Raw genomic sequence first — 15,073 nt, 5'->3', positions numbered from 1 at the left:
CCACCTCTGTCCCCTGAGTGACCACCGCTGTCTCCTGAGTGACCACCTCTGTCCCCTGAGTGACCACCGCTGTCCTTTGTGTGTCCACCACTGTCCACCACCCGTTACAGCAGAGGGACGCGGGTCCCGGGCACAGGCTGGTGGCAACGCCAGGGACCTGCCCGCTGCTTCTGGGCTCTCAATAGTCCCAATTGCCCCGTGGTTCGGCTGATGGGGCTGCGAAGCACTTTATGGCCGCCGAGGCTCCTCCTGCTCCAGCAAAGCCCCCTGGCGTTGGTACAATGGGTGGTAAAATACAAAAAGGCACACAAAAGCTATGCGCATTTGAAAAAAGAACTAAAAAACAACCAAAACCAGAAAAACCAAAACCAAGAACACAAAGCCTGACTGGTCACACAGGGCCAGCAGCGCATACGGGGCAGGGATGGCTCTGGCAACGCGCAGCCCCAGGGATGGACACACACCCCCCACACCCACCACCCCAGCCTGGGACCCTTTTTTCATCACCAAACCACCGCGCGCTGCCCATCCTGAGAGCCTTTTGCAATGCCTGAGCCAGACCCGGGCTTTACATGTCTCGTCAGGCTCCTTCACAGGCCGACACGGCCGCTCCGCCGGCTCCAGCGGCAGGGTGACGATGCATCGCCGGGCTGCGGCAGCTTTCCGAGCCGTTTGATTTATATACCTCAGTCTAGGTGATATTTTGCAGTGACCTGTAACTCAAAACAACGCTACCCGCTGCCCCGCAGAGGAAACCAGCCCGGCCCATTCAGCACAGCCAAGCACTCGCCGAAGCCTCGGCCATTGCCCCAAAGCACTCCCTGCACAGACTCAGCCCACGCATCAGCTTTGTTGCTTTTAATTTAAAATAAGAGGCTTATCCAGCAGGAAAGAAAGAAAAAAAAAAAAAAGACAAAGAAAAAAAAGGAAAAAAAAAAAGAAAAAAAAAAAAAAAAAGAAAGAAGAAAGAAGAAAGAAAAAAGACAAAAAAAAAAAAAGGAAAAAGAAAAAGAAAAAAAGAAAAAAGAAAAAAGAAGAAAGAAGAAAAAAAAGAAAAAAGAAAAAAGAAAAAAGAAAAAAGAAGAAAGAAGAAAAAGAAAAAAGGAAAAAAAGAAAAAGATAAAAGAAGAAAAATTAAAAAAAAAAGAAAAAGGCAGGTTTGGCCAGGGGTTGTCCCCACCCCAAGTACGTGATGATGCGTTTGCATTGCCCTGACAGTGTCGCAGACAGGAGGGTTGGGGACACGGCCAGGCGATGTGGCACGGGCAGTGACAAGCTAATGGGGACAGGCAGGGACCGCCACACACTTTCACGTCCCTGGTGTAGTGTTGCTAGTCCGGATGGGCAAAGAAATCCCCCGAAATACCGTGTGCCCACCCTCCCCAGCCTCACGGGAGCATTGCTACCCGCAGGTGGGGGTGAGACAGGCACGGGGAGGTGGTGGGGGGCACAGGGACCCCTTCTGTCCCCCCGGGCCCTGCGGGTGGCTCCAGCATCAGCAAATCTCCCGGGGTCCCACTGGCTGGACCCCCACTTTTCGGGACCCTCTTCCTCCACCTCCCTCACTCCGTCTCCTTGGACTGCTTGGCTCGTTGCTTGCGGAGCTTAACGAAGGCCTGAGCCTCTTTGTCCCCCTTCCTGGACTCCAGCAGCCGGAGGATCTCATCTCCTGCCAGAGAGGAGGGGAGGGATGGTGGGAGATGCTCACCACGGCCCCCTCCCCGCGGCACGGGGCCAGTGGGGGGCTCGGCGGGGCTCAGCCCGGGCTGTGGCAGCACGTACCGGTGGGTTTGGGGTGGGTGAGGGGGAGGCGGGTCTGGGGCACCCGTCCCATGTCAACCTGGTCCTTGTCAGCGTCAAGGCCGGGCAGGCGGCAGAGGGGGAAGAAGGCTTCGCCCTCCAGGTCGTTGGACCCCAGCGTGTCGTAGTCAAACACAGTCAGCAGCAGGCAGGCCCCCTCCTGCCGGCACTTCTCAGGGGGGATCAAGCTGTGAGGAGAGGGGATGAGGGGACCATCACACCCCACATCCCCTGGGTCCCAAAATTCAACCTTCCCTCCAGGGTCCAAACAGGCCTCCGCTGGGGTGATGCTCCATGGGAAGCCACCACCCCCCCAACACACACCGTGCTGACCCCAACCCCTTCAAAGCGAAGGGCCCCTACACCAGCCTGCGGGACCCAGTTGTTTGGGGTGTCCCTACCCCTGCTCCCACCGTGGGACCCCACAGCTGAGCCCCCAGTGAGGTGCAGGGGGTGAAATCCCAGGGCAAGACCCCGTTCCCGGAGCAGCAGCCCCATAGCAGGGGCTCGGCTGAAGCCTGGGGGTGCCGCAGGGATTGGTGCGGGGGCTGGTGGGTGTCAACCCCTACGTACAAGTCGAAGGCTTCATCGAAGAGGGGGTGCAGCTCGTTCCTCTTGCACTGGGTGGTCCGGGCCACCACCTCAGGGAACTCATGCCGGGGCTCCAGGGTGAGTTGGACAAAGGGGTCGCTTGAACCTGGTGGGGTGCAGACATCAGCCCCCTCCTGCCGCCCACTCTGCCCCAGCACGGTCGCCGAGTCCAACTGGGGTGGCTGGACACACTGGGGTGGCTGGGGGGGTTCAGAGCACCCTCACCGCCACCCCCAAGCCCAACCCACACTCCTCTGAGGGTGCAGGAGCATCCCCAACCCTGCCCACACGCGGATCGGCCACGGGTGGCTGCAAGAGGAGTGACCTCTCCTGGAGACCTCCCCAAATGACAACCAACCCGAGAGACTGTCCCTTGTCATCCCGGTATATTTTTCTGTCTAAGATGTGATTTGCACAGTGGATGGGATGTGCTGCACAGTGAAGGCAGTGGGATGTGGGCACCGTGTCCTGCCTGGTCCTGCCTGCCACATCCCACTGGACCACCCCAGACCAGTGCAATAATCCCCGTCTTCCCCAAATCCACCTCCCTGGATGCAAAAGAAAAACAAGACAGAGCGTCTCTCCTACCCAGGGGTGTATCAGGGACCGAGGACAGGGGGTCTTGGGGCAGTAGGCCTCCCCAGCCCACCCACACCCACCGTTGGAGTCCAGCGGGATGAGGTTGACGGCATTGAGCACTTCCACACGGAGTTTCTGCTCCAAAGGGCGGTACAGCGCTTTGATCGTCACGGCCCCGTACTTCTCCGAGCTGGTGTCCAGCTGAGCGGTAGGGTACGAGAATAAGGGTGCTGCCTTTCAGCATTCTCACCAAGGGGGTGCCCGGGGTCTGGTGGAGGCTGAGTAGGCATTTTGGGGTACCAGGGGGCATCCTCTGGGACGCAACTAAACCCCCTCCTGCCCACAGCGGGGACAAAACCAGCCCCAACAGGCCCAGGATTGGGAGGGTGCTGGGGAAAACCCACATTTCCACAGGTGGGCTGTGCCAGGCATGGGCAAGAGTGGGATGTGGGACGGGGCTGGGGGCACCATCCCAACTCCTACCTGCTGCTGGATCCTGTTGCTAAAGTATTTCTGGATGAGTTTACGGCTGGTGGTGGAGCAGAGGGCCAGGTGGGTCTCCAGTGACTGCGGGGAGGACGGAAGGTGATGGTCAAGCTCACAGATGGGTCTGCAGCCTGGGGACACCCTCCCTGGAGAGCACCTAAAGGTAACCCCGGGGACCCTGCCATCCCCAGCACCCCGTACCAGGAAGGTTGCAGAGTGGAGGGTCTCCAGCGACAACCCGCAGCCCTCAGCATAGAAGCACAGCTCCAGGCTCTGGGGAGAAGGATGCTATTAGCTGGCGCCCAAACACCCGTCCCTGCCAGGGACACTCTCCCCATCTCCCACTCCGGTACCTTCAAGGCACAGTGCAGCTTCTTGTAGCGTTGGGCTGAGGGGACCTGCTGCCCCGCGGCTGCCGACAGCACGGCCAAGGTGTGATGCCAAAGGAGAGCGAGGAGGCTGCAGGGGTGAGGGAGGAAGGCTGTGAGCCGGGGGAGGGTCCAGGGGAGGTGGGTTGGGGCATTTGGTCCTCAACTGAGGGGCTTTACAAAGCCCCAGATGAAACTGGCTCATCCCGCTGGACTGAGCAGCCAGCCCCAAGGAGGGATGTCCCCGAACACCGGGGGTTTTTTTTCTGCTGAAGGACGGTGATGCTGCTGGCCTCCGCCATGCATCCCTAGGGCCCCGGTCACCTTTCGAAGTTCTCCTGGACCAGATGCTCGTTGAGGTACTGCAGCTCCGACTCCAGGAACTTCATGAGTGGGATGATGGACTGCAGCGAGAGGAGAAGGGCATTGGGAAGGCCATGAGGGGGTCGTATCCAGCAGGGCACAGCGGGGAGAGAGGCGGAGTGCTGCTGGCCAGAGCTAGCAGGATAGAGCGGGGTCCAGAGGGGCTCCCTCCCACAGTGAAGTTGTGGGCAGGCTATGCCTGGTCTGGTCCCGCTGCCAACACGGGCATCAAACAAAGCATACGGAGGTCTGGGTCCCATTGCTGGTGCATCCTGTGCCCCAGGGACATGGGGGAGGTGGGGAAGGGTTATGGGGGCTTTCACCAAGTAGGCAAGGGTTATTCACGGCTACCCAAAACAGATGGTCCAGGAGGGACCAGGCCAGATACTTACATCCTCAGGCTCCCGGGTATCATTGGAAGATGAGAGCTCCTGGATGTGTCTGGCAATGCCCTTTTCCAGCTGCCAGGGAGAAATGCACAGACACACTTGGCATTTGCCCTCTGCACCAGTCTCCCCATGCCCGAGTCCACCTTGTTTCCATCCCAGGAGTACTGTGGGCTCCAGGCCCCCTTGGGTGAAACCTCCCTGCTTTGGTCCAGGGGGCAAGGGGGGTCAGTGACAGGTGGGCACCTTGGTAGCCAGGGCTTGCACCACATCCCGGACCTCGTGGTCCAAGCAGGAGACAGCGCTGTCGAGCTGGTTGTGCAGTGTGTGATGGATCTGCTGCTGGTCGATGAGAGCCCCCATGCGCTGCTCCAGCTGCACCCAGTCCAGCTGTGACGGCAGCTTCATGATCAGCAGCCGCAGCTGCTTGATGTTGTTCACGACGATGCAGAGCTGGGAGAGGTGGGTCTGTTTCAGGGAGTCCCACACCCCCTGGTGCATCCCCTGCCAGCTCCATCCTCATCCCCATCCCCATTCCCATCACCATCACTATCCCCATCCCCAGTCCCACCCCCATCCTCATTCCCTGCCCCCATCCCCATCCCATTCCACCTGCTCACACCATTTCCCTCCTGATTTTCCAGGATTATGGCTATCGGGGGGTCAACTGGTCTCCATGAAAGCTGGACCCAGGATGTCAGCCGGGTGCTCAGCAGCTCATGTCCCTTTTTGCCCAGAAACTACGGCCAAATCCTGCCTCTCCCCAAGCAGTGGTCCCTGCCCCAATACCAACCCTGTTGGCCGCTTTGCCCTCATTCTGCTCACTCAGCGACAGAGCCTCAGCCCTCTCCTTGATGAGCCGGCAGTACATCAGGGCAATTTTGCACATGTCCTGCAGGATAGAGAAGAAGCCAACGGACTGAGCTGGGCAGCACGGGGACCACTGTGGGACCAGGGAACCCCACCATATCAGCATGGGACATGCCCTATTCATGGAGACACGTCTCCAAGAGCAGGAGAGGAAACTCCTGCTGATTATGTCCAGTATACAAACCTCCACAAGCTTCACCATGATCATGAAGGCTTCCTCGGGGTCTGGCCAGTTGAGCTGCTGCCAGGTCTTCACGATCTGGGCATAGCAGGTGGACAGGTCAACGGTGGACGTGCTGTGCTTGTTGTGTTCCCCGAAGGGTGTCAGCTGGGACGGCAGAGAAAGTAAATGCAACTTAGCTTGTATGGAAAGAAGCCATCCCAGACAGGAGAGCTGCTCCTTTACTTTGGAGCTCTCTGGCCCATCACCAGCTCCATATATCCTGATGTCATCACTCGGTCACTTTGGAGAGAGGAGAAGATGAGGACGGACAGAGTGTCCCGAGCTCCCTGCATCGGGCTGTGCCCCATCATACTCTAACCCAGTGTTGTTGGACCACACTGAAGAGTGGGGCGAGGACCCTGTGGCCCCATGGCTGTCTTCCCTCCCCTCTTCCTAAAGGTCAGAAGCGAAGGGGATGCTCACAGCATGGCCCAAATGAAGGTTCATTGACTCACTCAGGCTGCCACAGAGGGGGAAAGGGCACAGGGATGCGGTTTTGGGCCAGGGTGGGATCAACAGATCCAGGAGACCACGTCCTTCTTCCCATTTGGGAGAGGAACCAGCCTGCTCCTGGGCTGCAAGAGGCACCTGCACTGTGTTCTCAATGCTGTGCGCCAGGTACAGCAGCAAGTCATGGAGGAAGCTGGAGTGTCCCCAAAGGATGGAGGGAGATGTTCTCCTCCTCAGGTTACCTGGTCCATCTGGACGGCTCTCTGTGCCCTCTCCAGTGCGATGGTGTAGGCCTTCTGCAGCCACTGGGGCACAGCTTCCTTGAACCACTGGTGGAAATTGCTCAGAGCCAGAGGTCCATCCCTGTGGATGAAGGCACCAGCTTCTCCAACTGCACAGCAACTGCACGGGGCCATCACCTCTCTGTGCTCTCACATACAAGAAACTGCCCTGCAGCAGGGGCAGCACATAGCACTGTACTGAGGGGAAACCTCCCCTTGGCTGGAAGTTGAGGTCTCCGTCAACCCCACTGAAACCCTGAAACCCTTCTGGTGATGCTCACGTTGACACCAGTCACCAACAGCCGGGTCTGCCTTGTGTGTAATTAGTGATATAGGTGAATGGGAAGCATTTGGGGTTCCTCTCAATTAACTGCTCATTCCCTCGCTTTGACATCATTCCTTTCTCTGGGTTGGATACCTCTTTGGGAGGAAGTCCTTCATCTGATAGAGCTCCTGCAGGTTCATGTAGAGCTGGAAAAGGCTCTCGGCTGTGGGCTTGGACATGCTGCTGTCAACCTCGTGCAGCTGCTCCTGGACGTGCTCCGCAACCTGGCAGTGAGGAAGGGAAGGAGGGGACAGCCATTAGTGAGGGTCCAGCAGGGAAGGCTTGATGTACTGGTGGGTCTCTGGAGCCATCGGGTGAGGGTCAGCTCAGGGGACTCCTCTTCCTTTTGGGTGGCATTTCAGGAGATTCACTGGGTCAAGTAAGCAGATGATAGTCACTTTATGGGCACATAGGGAAAGGTGGAGAGTTTCCCTGGCTTGCTCCCTTTCCAGGCTTGCAACAACAAGTTGCCACCTGAAGGGTGGCCAAAAACCTCAGCCTGGCTTTAGACCTTAATCCCACGAGTGCGGAGCGGTCCAGGCTTGCTCACCAGGCTCTCCAGCTCCAGGTAGGCGATGGAGAAGAGATTCAACTTCAAGGTGCTGCAAGAGAGAAACGAGGAGTCAGGAGCCTGTCAGCCCCAGCCCAGGAAAGCCAGTCTAGCGAACCCTCCCAGGCCATGCCCTTGCCACAAGGGTGAGGACAGTACAGCTCTAAGAAACGGAGATGGGATCACAGATGCTACATGTGGAGCCAAGAGCCAAGGAATGAGGCATCAAACTGCCCTGTTGCTTTTGACCCCACGGAAGAGGGATAAGGGGGGGATCAAGCTCTGAAACCTACTTGATGAAGAACTTATTCCAGATTTTCTGGCACTGCTGGAGATCTCCTATCACCTCCAGGAGGAGTCTAGATAAGGCTTTGCCATTCTCCTCCATGCTCTGCAAAGGAAGGAACAGCTTGGTTTGGATGCACAGTGATTTTGAGATGACCTGGGCTCCATTCTGATCTAATTTATTTCTACAATTTGTTCTTGTGGGGTAGCAATATATCATGAGATCCACATTAGGAACACCAAGAAGTTGTAGGTAACATCCACTGTCACCCTCTGCTTGCGGGGTTAGGCTTGGGATCACCTCTTGTTCTCCTGAGCATTGCACCAAGGCCTTAAGCTTCAACGCACCTTGGCAGCTGCAGGTAACATGGCTCATGGTATTTCTAAGGTGGAAACCCAAATGCCTTGACTGTATCAGAAAAATGGAGAAACCTCAGCTCAGTCTTCTCACCCCCCCGCCTCGGGCCTCCCACCCTAAGTCCAGCAAATTGCTTCTTGTAATGTCGGAGAGGCAGAGATGGGAACTGACCTTCACCATGGGCTTGAGGTGCTGCTTCTTCATGTGAAACCACTCCGTTGTGCCTGACTGCAAGAGAGGAGTCCTGGTGTGATGGCAGGGAAGCAGGAGGAGCAAAACCATCTCTGTCACCCCTTTCCCTCTCCCTTTCCCCTGGGTATGGGCAGGACCCAGCTCCATGTGGTGGGAACCACAGGCTTAGATCACCAGGTTGAAGAGGGGCAGGTATTGTCCCCACCTAGGGTGGTCTATGTGGCTTTGCAGGAGAGGCTGAGGTGTGGGCGTTGGGCAGGGATGGATAAGGGAGAGTCGCAGGATCCCAGATCCCAGGGGATGGGGAAGGTGACATCCCCTGGTCCCACTACCTTCAGTGCCATGGAGACCATCTGGGGGAGGTCAGGGCTGAGTGTGCACAGCTCGTGGAAAGCTTTCATTTTGCACATCTGGACCAGGACCCTGCAAAGCAAAGCGAGAACCTCTGGTGAAACCCAGCACCAGCCCATCAAAACCAACTGCCTGTCCCCCTAGAGACCCCACCCAAACAGACCTTCCCCCCCGCCAACAGCATCCCCCACGGGGAGCCCAGGACGAGGGACAAGACAGGACAAGTGTCACAGCAGCCTAGAAGGGGGCAGAAAAGGCTTCTGTGTTTTTTTGCTCAAGCGTACACATTTGTCCATCACAGTGGCCAAGCAATATGACACCATGCACAGTTGGCACCGGTACGTGACTCACCGGAGCAGAGACTGGAGCCTCTCCGCGGACCTCGGGACAGAAAGGGGGAAAATGATGCGGTACCTCCGGATGAGGGAGACCCCATAAGTCAGCAAGGACTGGAAGGACTCAGCCAGCTCTGCTTTCTGGGGAGAAGGAAGGAAACACACATTGTCCTCCTCAGCAGCAGACAGAGATGCCTGTGGGACCATGGCACCATGGCAGAGGGAGACGGTGGGTCCTGTTCCTTTCTATCCTGCTCCAGGGATGGGAAACCCCCCTGATGCCTTGAGTAAGTTCTTCCTGGAGGGGCTGAGCTGAGCTTTGTGCTTAAACCTCATTGCTATGCATGAAAAATTGGGAGTCTCGGCAGGGTGCAGGGATGCCCTGGGAAAACGGGTGGGGAAAAGTAGGAATTGGGTCATATTTAAGTTTTGCAGGGTGTTGTGATTGACTTGATGGCAGTGATGGAGGAGGGGATGTCAGCGTGAAGGGTAAGGGCTTCTCCATGGAGAGGGGGAACAAACCTCCGGGACAAAAGGGCTCCCTGACCTGTGGGTTGTCCTGGTCCCCGTGGCTGGTTCTCCCCAGAAATACCCTTCAGCCACCCTGGCACCCCTGTACCCCAGAAGCTCCTGCCCTTCCTGGAACACAGGGTGGGTAAACTGCCTCGGGAGCTGGGAGGAGAAGCTCAGGGTTGAGCACACAGGGCACATTTCCCCGATCTCTGCCCCCAGCATGGCACTGGAGCCCCCTCACCTGCTCTGGCTTCAGGCGCTCCTGCACCCACTGGTACTCAATGCTGGTGATCTGGTGGAGCAGGCAGTTGCTGTTGAACTCAAGGCTCTGGTAGAGCTTGCTGTACGCCAGCCACTGCCTGGGGAGGAGAGAGAGGCTGGGCTGAGACCCTGGGGGGTTGGAGGACACCCAGGGACCAGCGTGGGGCTCCCCCACCCATGGCTACAGCTGGGATTGCAGGGGCAGGACCCAGCTCTCCTGGTGCTGCTCGGGGCAGGGGGCAATATCAGCCACGCTGAGCTCATGGGAGAGACTGGCTGTGGTCCGATGGTCCCAGAGAAGGCATCGGGGCCGGTGCCCCCCCTCCATGATGCTGTGTCATGGCTCCTTGGGTGTGGGGTACTCACGCCATGACTTGGTGGAAGTCAGAGAGGTCCTTCTGCGTGGCGTGCAGGTACAGCACGGTGCTGGCGTGCCTGCTCAGCTCCCCGTCCCAGGCAACGCTGCCGGCCTGCGAGGATGCAAAAAGAGGGTGACATGTCCTGGAGACAGCTGGGTTGAGCGAGGAGGGGGACAGGCACCAGGGTGGGGTGTGTTTGCAGGACTATGGGGGGAATGGGTGCCCCGTAAGGGTGCCAGGCACAGGCAGGCATCACCACAACCCTCCTCCCCGTCTCCTCGCAGCTCTGTGTCAGGCGTGGTGGGCTCCAAAGGAAGCCCTCACCCCAGCTCAGCTGCTGGAGAGCTGCTTCTCCCCCTCCATACCTGGTGCTGAAGGATCTCATAGGACACCAGCTGCTGCAGGAGGTGGCGATGGACGGTGTAGCTCGGCTGTGTCCGACTGCACGTGGTGGCCCTCTGAAAAGAGACAAGGCATAGGAGCAATAACCATAACCTGCCTGAACATGAAGGGACACAGTCAGAGAGTGGGGACACAGGAACCCAGAAAGACTGGGACAAGAGAGCCCTGTTTGAAGCCGAACCAAGGGGTGCAGGTGCACCAGGATGAAGCTGGCATGGAGCTCAGGGGAGAATCAAGGTGGTTTCCAGCATGCGCAAACCCTGGTGCTGGCACCTCTGGTCCTCGGGCAGGATCTGGGACCCCAAGACAGGCCCCAAGGGACAGGCAGCTGCTCTGTCCTGCCAAGGCAATGGAAAGGGACCATCTTCCCCATCCCCTCCTACCTTCTTGTGAGTTAGCAGGAATTGCAGGTGACACTGTCCCCGGTTGGGGTACGTCTCCGTCCGTGGCTCCAGCTGGTACCACTGGTCATCCCAGCAGTGCAGGTCCTGTGCACACAGAGACAAGGGTGAAGCCCTGTGCAGCATTCCTGGGTGAAGGATCCTGCTCAGGGACCAGGTCCCACTGCGTTAATGGGGCAGGAAGATGCTGTATTGGGTAACTCTAGTACTGGATTACAAATAAAAGATGTATGATCACTGAGCGAGTGCGTCGGAGTGGCTGGGGCACCAAACTGAGGAACCTGGCATCAATTTGGGGCTCTGAGCCAGGCTCCTGGGTGAGCTCAGTGCTGCCACGGGGCTGGGACCCTGCCTGGTCCCAGTGAGGTTTAACCGGTGACTGGGGAGTCACTCGGAGGAGAGGATGCACCACAGCACTCACCTTCAGGCGAAGGACTATGTTCCCCAGAAAATCATCCTGCCCTTTGTCTTTGCGAGCATCTTTAAAGATCCTGAAAGGCACGAACGAAAGAGGGGGTGAAAAGGTTTCCTGCAGCCGTGACCCAGCCGTGGTCGGGGAAGAGCAGGGCGATGCAGACCTGCCACCCTCCCTCCCTCCTTCCATAGGCAATTTTTTAAAATCCAGCAGGCAAATCAGCATTTTCCAAACCCTCTTTCCTCGGCAGCCGTTAGGGCCATGCCAGCACCAACCGTTTGAGGCCGTGGAGGTCCGTCAGCTCCCCCAGCTTGTGCCGCACCGACTCCACCATGTCCGAGTCCCTGCGAGGGTGGGCAGCCGAACCCACCGCGGGGAAAGGAGGAAATTCAGGCGGCTGCAAAGCAGTTCAGGGAGCAGAGAAGGGAAGGTGCCGGGGGCAGGGGGGGACGAATATGTAAAGACTGAGGCCACCCCCAAAACCAGCTGTCCAGCCAAAATCTGCAAGCACGCTGCTTCTTGCCATAAATAAAATCCGGGCAAAGCCAGCCTGGGCTGTCTCTGCTGGCACTGGTCACATCCTGCTCCAGCAGAAAGTGATGGGGAAAAGGGTTTCTGGGGCTTTTTGAAGGGTGCAGGTTGAAGGACCACCCCAGGGACCTTCCCAGAAGGCACAAGCCTGCTCAGGGCCGGGGGTCAGGGTCGCTGGCCGGAGGGGTGCTGCTGCTCACCACATGTCCAGGTGGAAGCTGGCCGTCTCCGTGTCTTCAAACTCCCTGCAAGGCACCAGCAGACGCCATTACTCAAGCAGCATCCAAGGGACCAGCAGCAAGCAGGCAGGACAGCTGGGGACAGGAGGCTCCTCCCTGGGGGAGACCCCAAACCACCCGGCAGAGCCTGGGGAAGTGGTGGGAGAGCCCCAGGGGAGGGATTTTTGCCACGCTTTTGTTTTTCACCTCGCTGGACCTGCTGCATGGGTCAGACCAGAAGCCTGGCAAGCCCCAGTGGGCATCGCCCCGGCTCCTCGTTGGAGTGAGTGGTGAACCCCCCCCCCCATCCACCCCGAAAGCCCCGAACACCCCCTCCAGCCCCCCCTGCAAGCAAAGCTAAGGGGTGACGGATTACAGGATAAATGTCTCGTCCCACACCGGGCTGAGGGTCTGGCTTATGACTTGCGTGCGATGGATCTGGTCTTCAGGGATGAGGTCTTTGACCACAGCCTTCATCCGCTTCTTGTGGTCGGGGTGGGCTGGTTCATGGCTCTTGGCCTCGATACCCAGCAGGCAGTACGGGTCGCTGAACCCTGCGAGGATGAAGGCGTGCAAGTCTCCATGGGGAGCAGCAGCTGTCCCGTTTCCGATGGGACACCCACCCATCTCCACTTACCACTGACGTCTTTCCCCAAGATTCCCTTGGCTTCCTTCACAGTTGCTTTCAGGCAAAAAATTGGGCTCTGGAAGAATTAAAAAAAAAAAGAAAAAGATTAATGTGGGAGCGGTCATCAACCCTGCAAGGAAGGATGGGGCTTGAGCAGGACCACACCATCTGCTGCTGCTCAGGCCAGGAAACAGCTCCTGGGAGACTGCCCCAGCACAGCCCAGGGCACCCTGCACCCCAAAGCCCAAACATGGGGACCCAGAGGCACTGCAGCCCCCCAGCATCACCCCGATGAGGGGACATCCCTCTGGGCTGCAGCATATTGGAGAGACGCCGTCTCACTGCGTACCTCCAGTTCCTTGACCTGCTGCATGATGATGCTGTGCTCCTCCGCACCCATGCCGAAAGCCTGTGGTAGATATCAGGGGTGGTTACCAGTGGCTGGAGAGCAGCCAGGGGCTTCCCTCCGCTCCCTGGGAGCCAGCTGCAGCTCGAGGGGAGAGGAGAGGAGCAAAGAGCCCAACAGAACGGCTGGAGACCAGCTGAAAGCTCTTGAGGAAGAGCCTTCTTCTCACCATCCCAAGCCTAAGATAAATATTTCTCCCCAAAGATAACATTTCCCAGCCACAAGCTGTCCCAGCTCTCCAGCTGGACGCTGCTGCTACATCTTTTAAGGTGCCCGTTAAAAGCTCCCTCCAAACATCCTCATCTCTTCTAGCTGGGAGGGTGGACATGTCAGGGTACAGGTTTTGGGGATCCTGTTGGACAAGTGGAGACCCACCTTTTGCACGTAGGTGTAGAGCTCCTGGGCATCCGCAATGTGGTGGTGCTCGGGCTTGCCCAGGCGGTGCTGTATGGTGTAGAGGACCTCCTCGTAGAGCAGGGCCAGCTGCGGGGGGAGCGCCAACACCTCGCATGGGGCCAGGCCAGCAGGGACTTGCTCGATGCATCCCCCAGGATTAGTAGGGTGTCTCCCCCACCTCAGCTCCCAGAGCTCCCCACTGGTCCCTGCCACCCCCCTCCTGGCATCCAGCCCTGCCCGGCCACCTCCGGCTGTCCCTGGGGAGCATCTTCAGGAGCTGAGCCATGTCCCCAAGCCCCAGCAGCGCTGCCACCCCCTCCAGTGCCACCAAAGGACACCGTGGCAGGACCACGCTCATACCTCTCTCTTGGAGAACCGGTGGGACAGATCCATCTAGAGAAAGAAGAGAAGCAAGAGGTTGACCATTAAGTCTCATGGTAGAGGATGGTTTTACAAGGAAACCGAAGCTGGGCAGAGCAGGGTAGCTGGGACTAGGTGGCATGACCCACAGCCCATCAGGGTGGGATGCCCCAAAGGATGCCGTGACACCCCACAGGCTGTCCACGGCCAAGGGATCACTCCTACCATCACCCACCAGCGGGGCAGCATGGGGGTGCTTCACCCCCAAGCCCCATTAATTGAGGAGAGGGCAGCAAGGATGGCAACAGCAATTTGGGGTGACCCATAGGAGGCTTTAAAAGCCAGCCACCCACCTCTCTCCCCACAGAGCTGCTCGCTGGCCCAGCCAGGACCAGGCTGGAGAGCAAACCAGCCGAGGGAGAGGGCAGGTGGCCGAAGCGCAGGGAGGAGCTGCAGGCTGGGCAAGGCAGCTACGGGCAAGGAGACATCAAAAAGGCATTGGGATTTGTGACTTGAGTCCCCTTGCCAGAAAGTAACAAGAGCACTGCTGTGCTGCGCTCGTGTTGAGTTGAAGGTCCATTCCCCACTTGAAGGATGACCAGCAAAATGACCAGTATTTACTTTCCAAAAGGCAATTAAATTAAAACATTGCCACGTGATGAGGCACAGCTTGGCTCCAGTAGCGCTCAGCCCTGGGGCTGGCCTGGGAGTCCTGCTGCCCACACAGCCCCCGTCATCCCCTGCCTCAAATGTCACCACCCGTTCACCCCGGCTCCGTATGGGTCCAGCCGGGAGAACAAACCACCTCTGCCAAAAATACCCTTTTCCCTGGCAAACCCCAACTCTCAGCCCGTCCTCAGCCCCTGCTCCCTCCCCAAAGCTGAGGCTGAGCCCGTCCTGCATCTGCTTCTCTAACCACAGTCTGGATTTGGCCACCACCGCAGCTGAGCTTTTTTTGCGGCAGGGCCTGGCTGGGTGACAGTGACTTTGTCATCACCAGGAGCCGGGTGACGCAGCCAGAGGGAGGGGAACTGGTGCCCCTCTGCCATCCGCTACGGTGCCGGACCCTCTTGGGAATGCAGTGGGACAACGCCAAAAATATAACGAAAATTTTTAAAACAAGTTTGGCCTTTTCTGTGCTGAGGGGTGTCCACCAAGCACAGCCCCAGTGCCCCACTCAGATGGACCAACCCTACCTGTGGGTCAGCCCAGGCCTCAAAATGACCTTAGAATCCCCATAGTAGAACAAAAAAAAAACCCAACCCCGAGCTGGAACAGTAACATTTGCTTATGGCAAATCTAGGGCTGGCATAATCCCCCGGCCATCTGGACTAAATTCAACTCTTCCCCCCCCAGCCAGTTTAACCCTTGAGCTGCTTCTCTCCCACCT

The 15,073-nt window shown here is 58.0% G+C and overlaps 1 protein-coding gene across 1 annotated transcript; it reads right to left on the bottom strand.

Annotated features, from left to right (window-relative positions):
• Positions 1–1,562: 1,562 nt before the first annotated feature.
• UNC13D (unc-13 homolog D (C. elegans)) lies at positions 1,563–13,716 on the bottom strand. The gene is made up of 31 exons (XM_009895821.1): positions 13,684–13,716; positions 13,303–13,410; positions 12,871–12,930; positions 12,531–12,597; positions 12,270–12,447; positions 11,876–11,920; positions 11,420–11,488; positions 11,151–11,220; positions 10,712–10,816; positions 10,292–10,384; positions 9,934–10,037; positions 9,548–9,665; positions 8,810–8,934; positions 8,440–8,530; positions 8,087–8,143; positions 7,566–7,663; positions 7,273–7,324; positions 6,816–6,946; positions 6,359–6,479; positions 5,628–5,771; positions 5,367–5,465; positions 4,820–5,026; positions 4,580–4,648; positions 4,149–4,228; positions 3,810–3,915; positions 3,658–3,729; positions 3,454–3,537; positions 3,051–3,171; positions 2,374–2,497; positions 1,783–1,988; positions 1,563–1,666 (listed from the first exon to the last, which is right to left on the bottom strand). The coding sequence occupies exons 1-31, from the start codon at positions 13,714–13,716 to the stop codon at positions 1,563–1,565; spliced, it is 3,141 nt and encodes a 1,046-aa protein (XP_009894123.1).
• Between the last annotated feature and the right edge of the window lie 1,357 nt (positions 13,717–15,073).

The sequence above is a fragment of the Charadrius vociferus genome, unplaced genomic scaffold, assembly GCF_000708025.1.
Source record: "Charadrius vociferus isolate BGI_N301 unplaced genomic scaffold, ASM70802v2 scaffold260, whole genome shotgun sequence".
NCBI lineage: Eukaryota > Metazoa > Chordata > Aves > Charadriiformes > Charadriidae > Charadrius > Charadrius vociferus.
Note: the sequence above shows the minus strand (reverse complement) of the source record. Positions and strands in the feature narration are given on the sequence as shown.

Excerpts from the sequence above, each read along its gene's own strand:
- UNC13D (XM_009895821.1), bottom strand. The coding sequence starts at position 13,716 with ATGGATCTGTCCCACCGGTTCTCCAAGAGAGAG. Across the intron at positions 6,480-6,815 it reads AAGGACTTCCTCCCAAAGAG|GGATGGACCTCTGGCTCTGA; the intron begins GTATCCAACCCA and ends CTTCATCCACAG. Across the intron at positions 3,916-4,148 it reads GTCCAGGAGAACTTCGAAAG|CCTCCTCGCTCTCCTTTGGC; the intron begins GTGACCGGGGCC and ends TCACCCCTGCAG.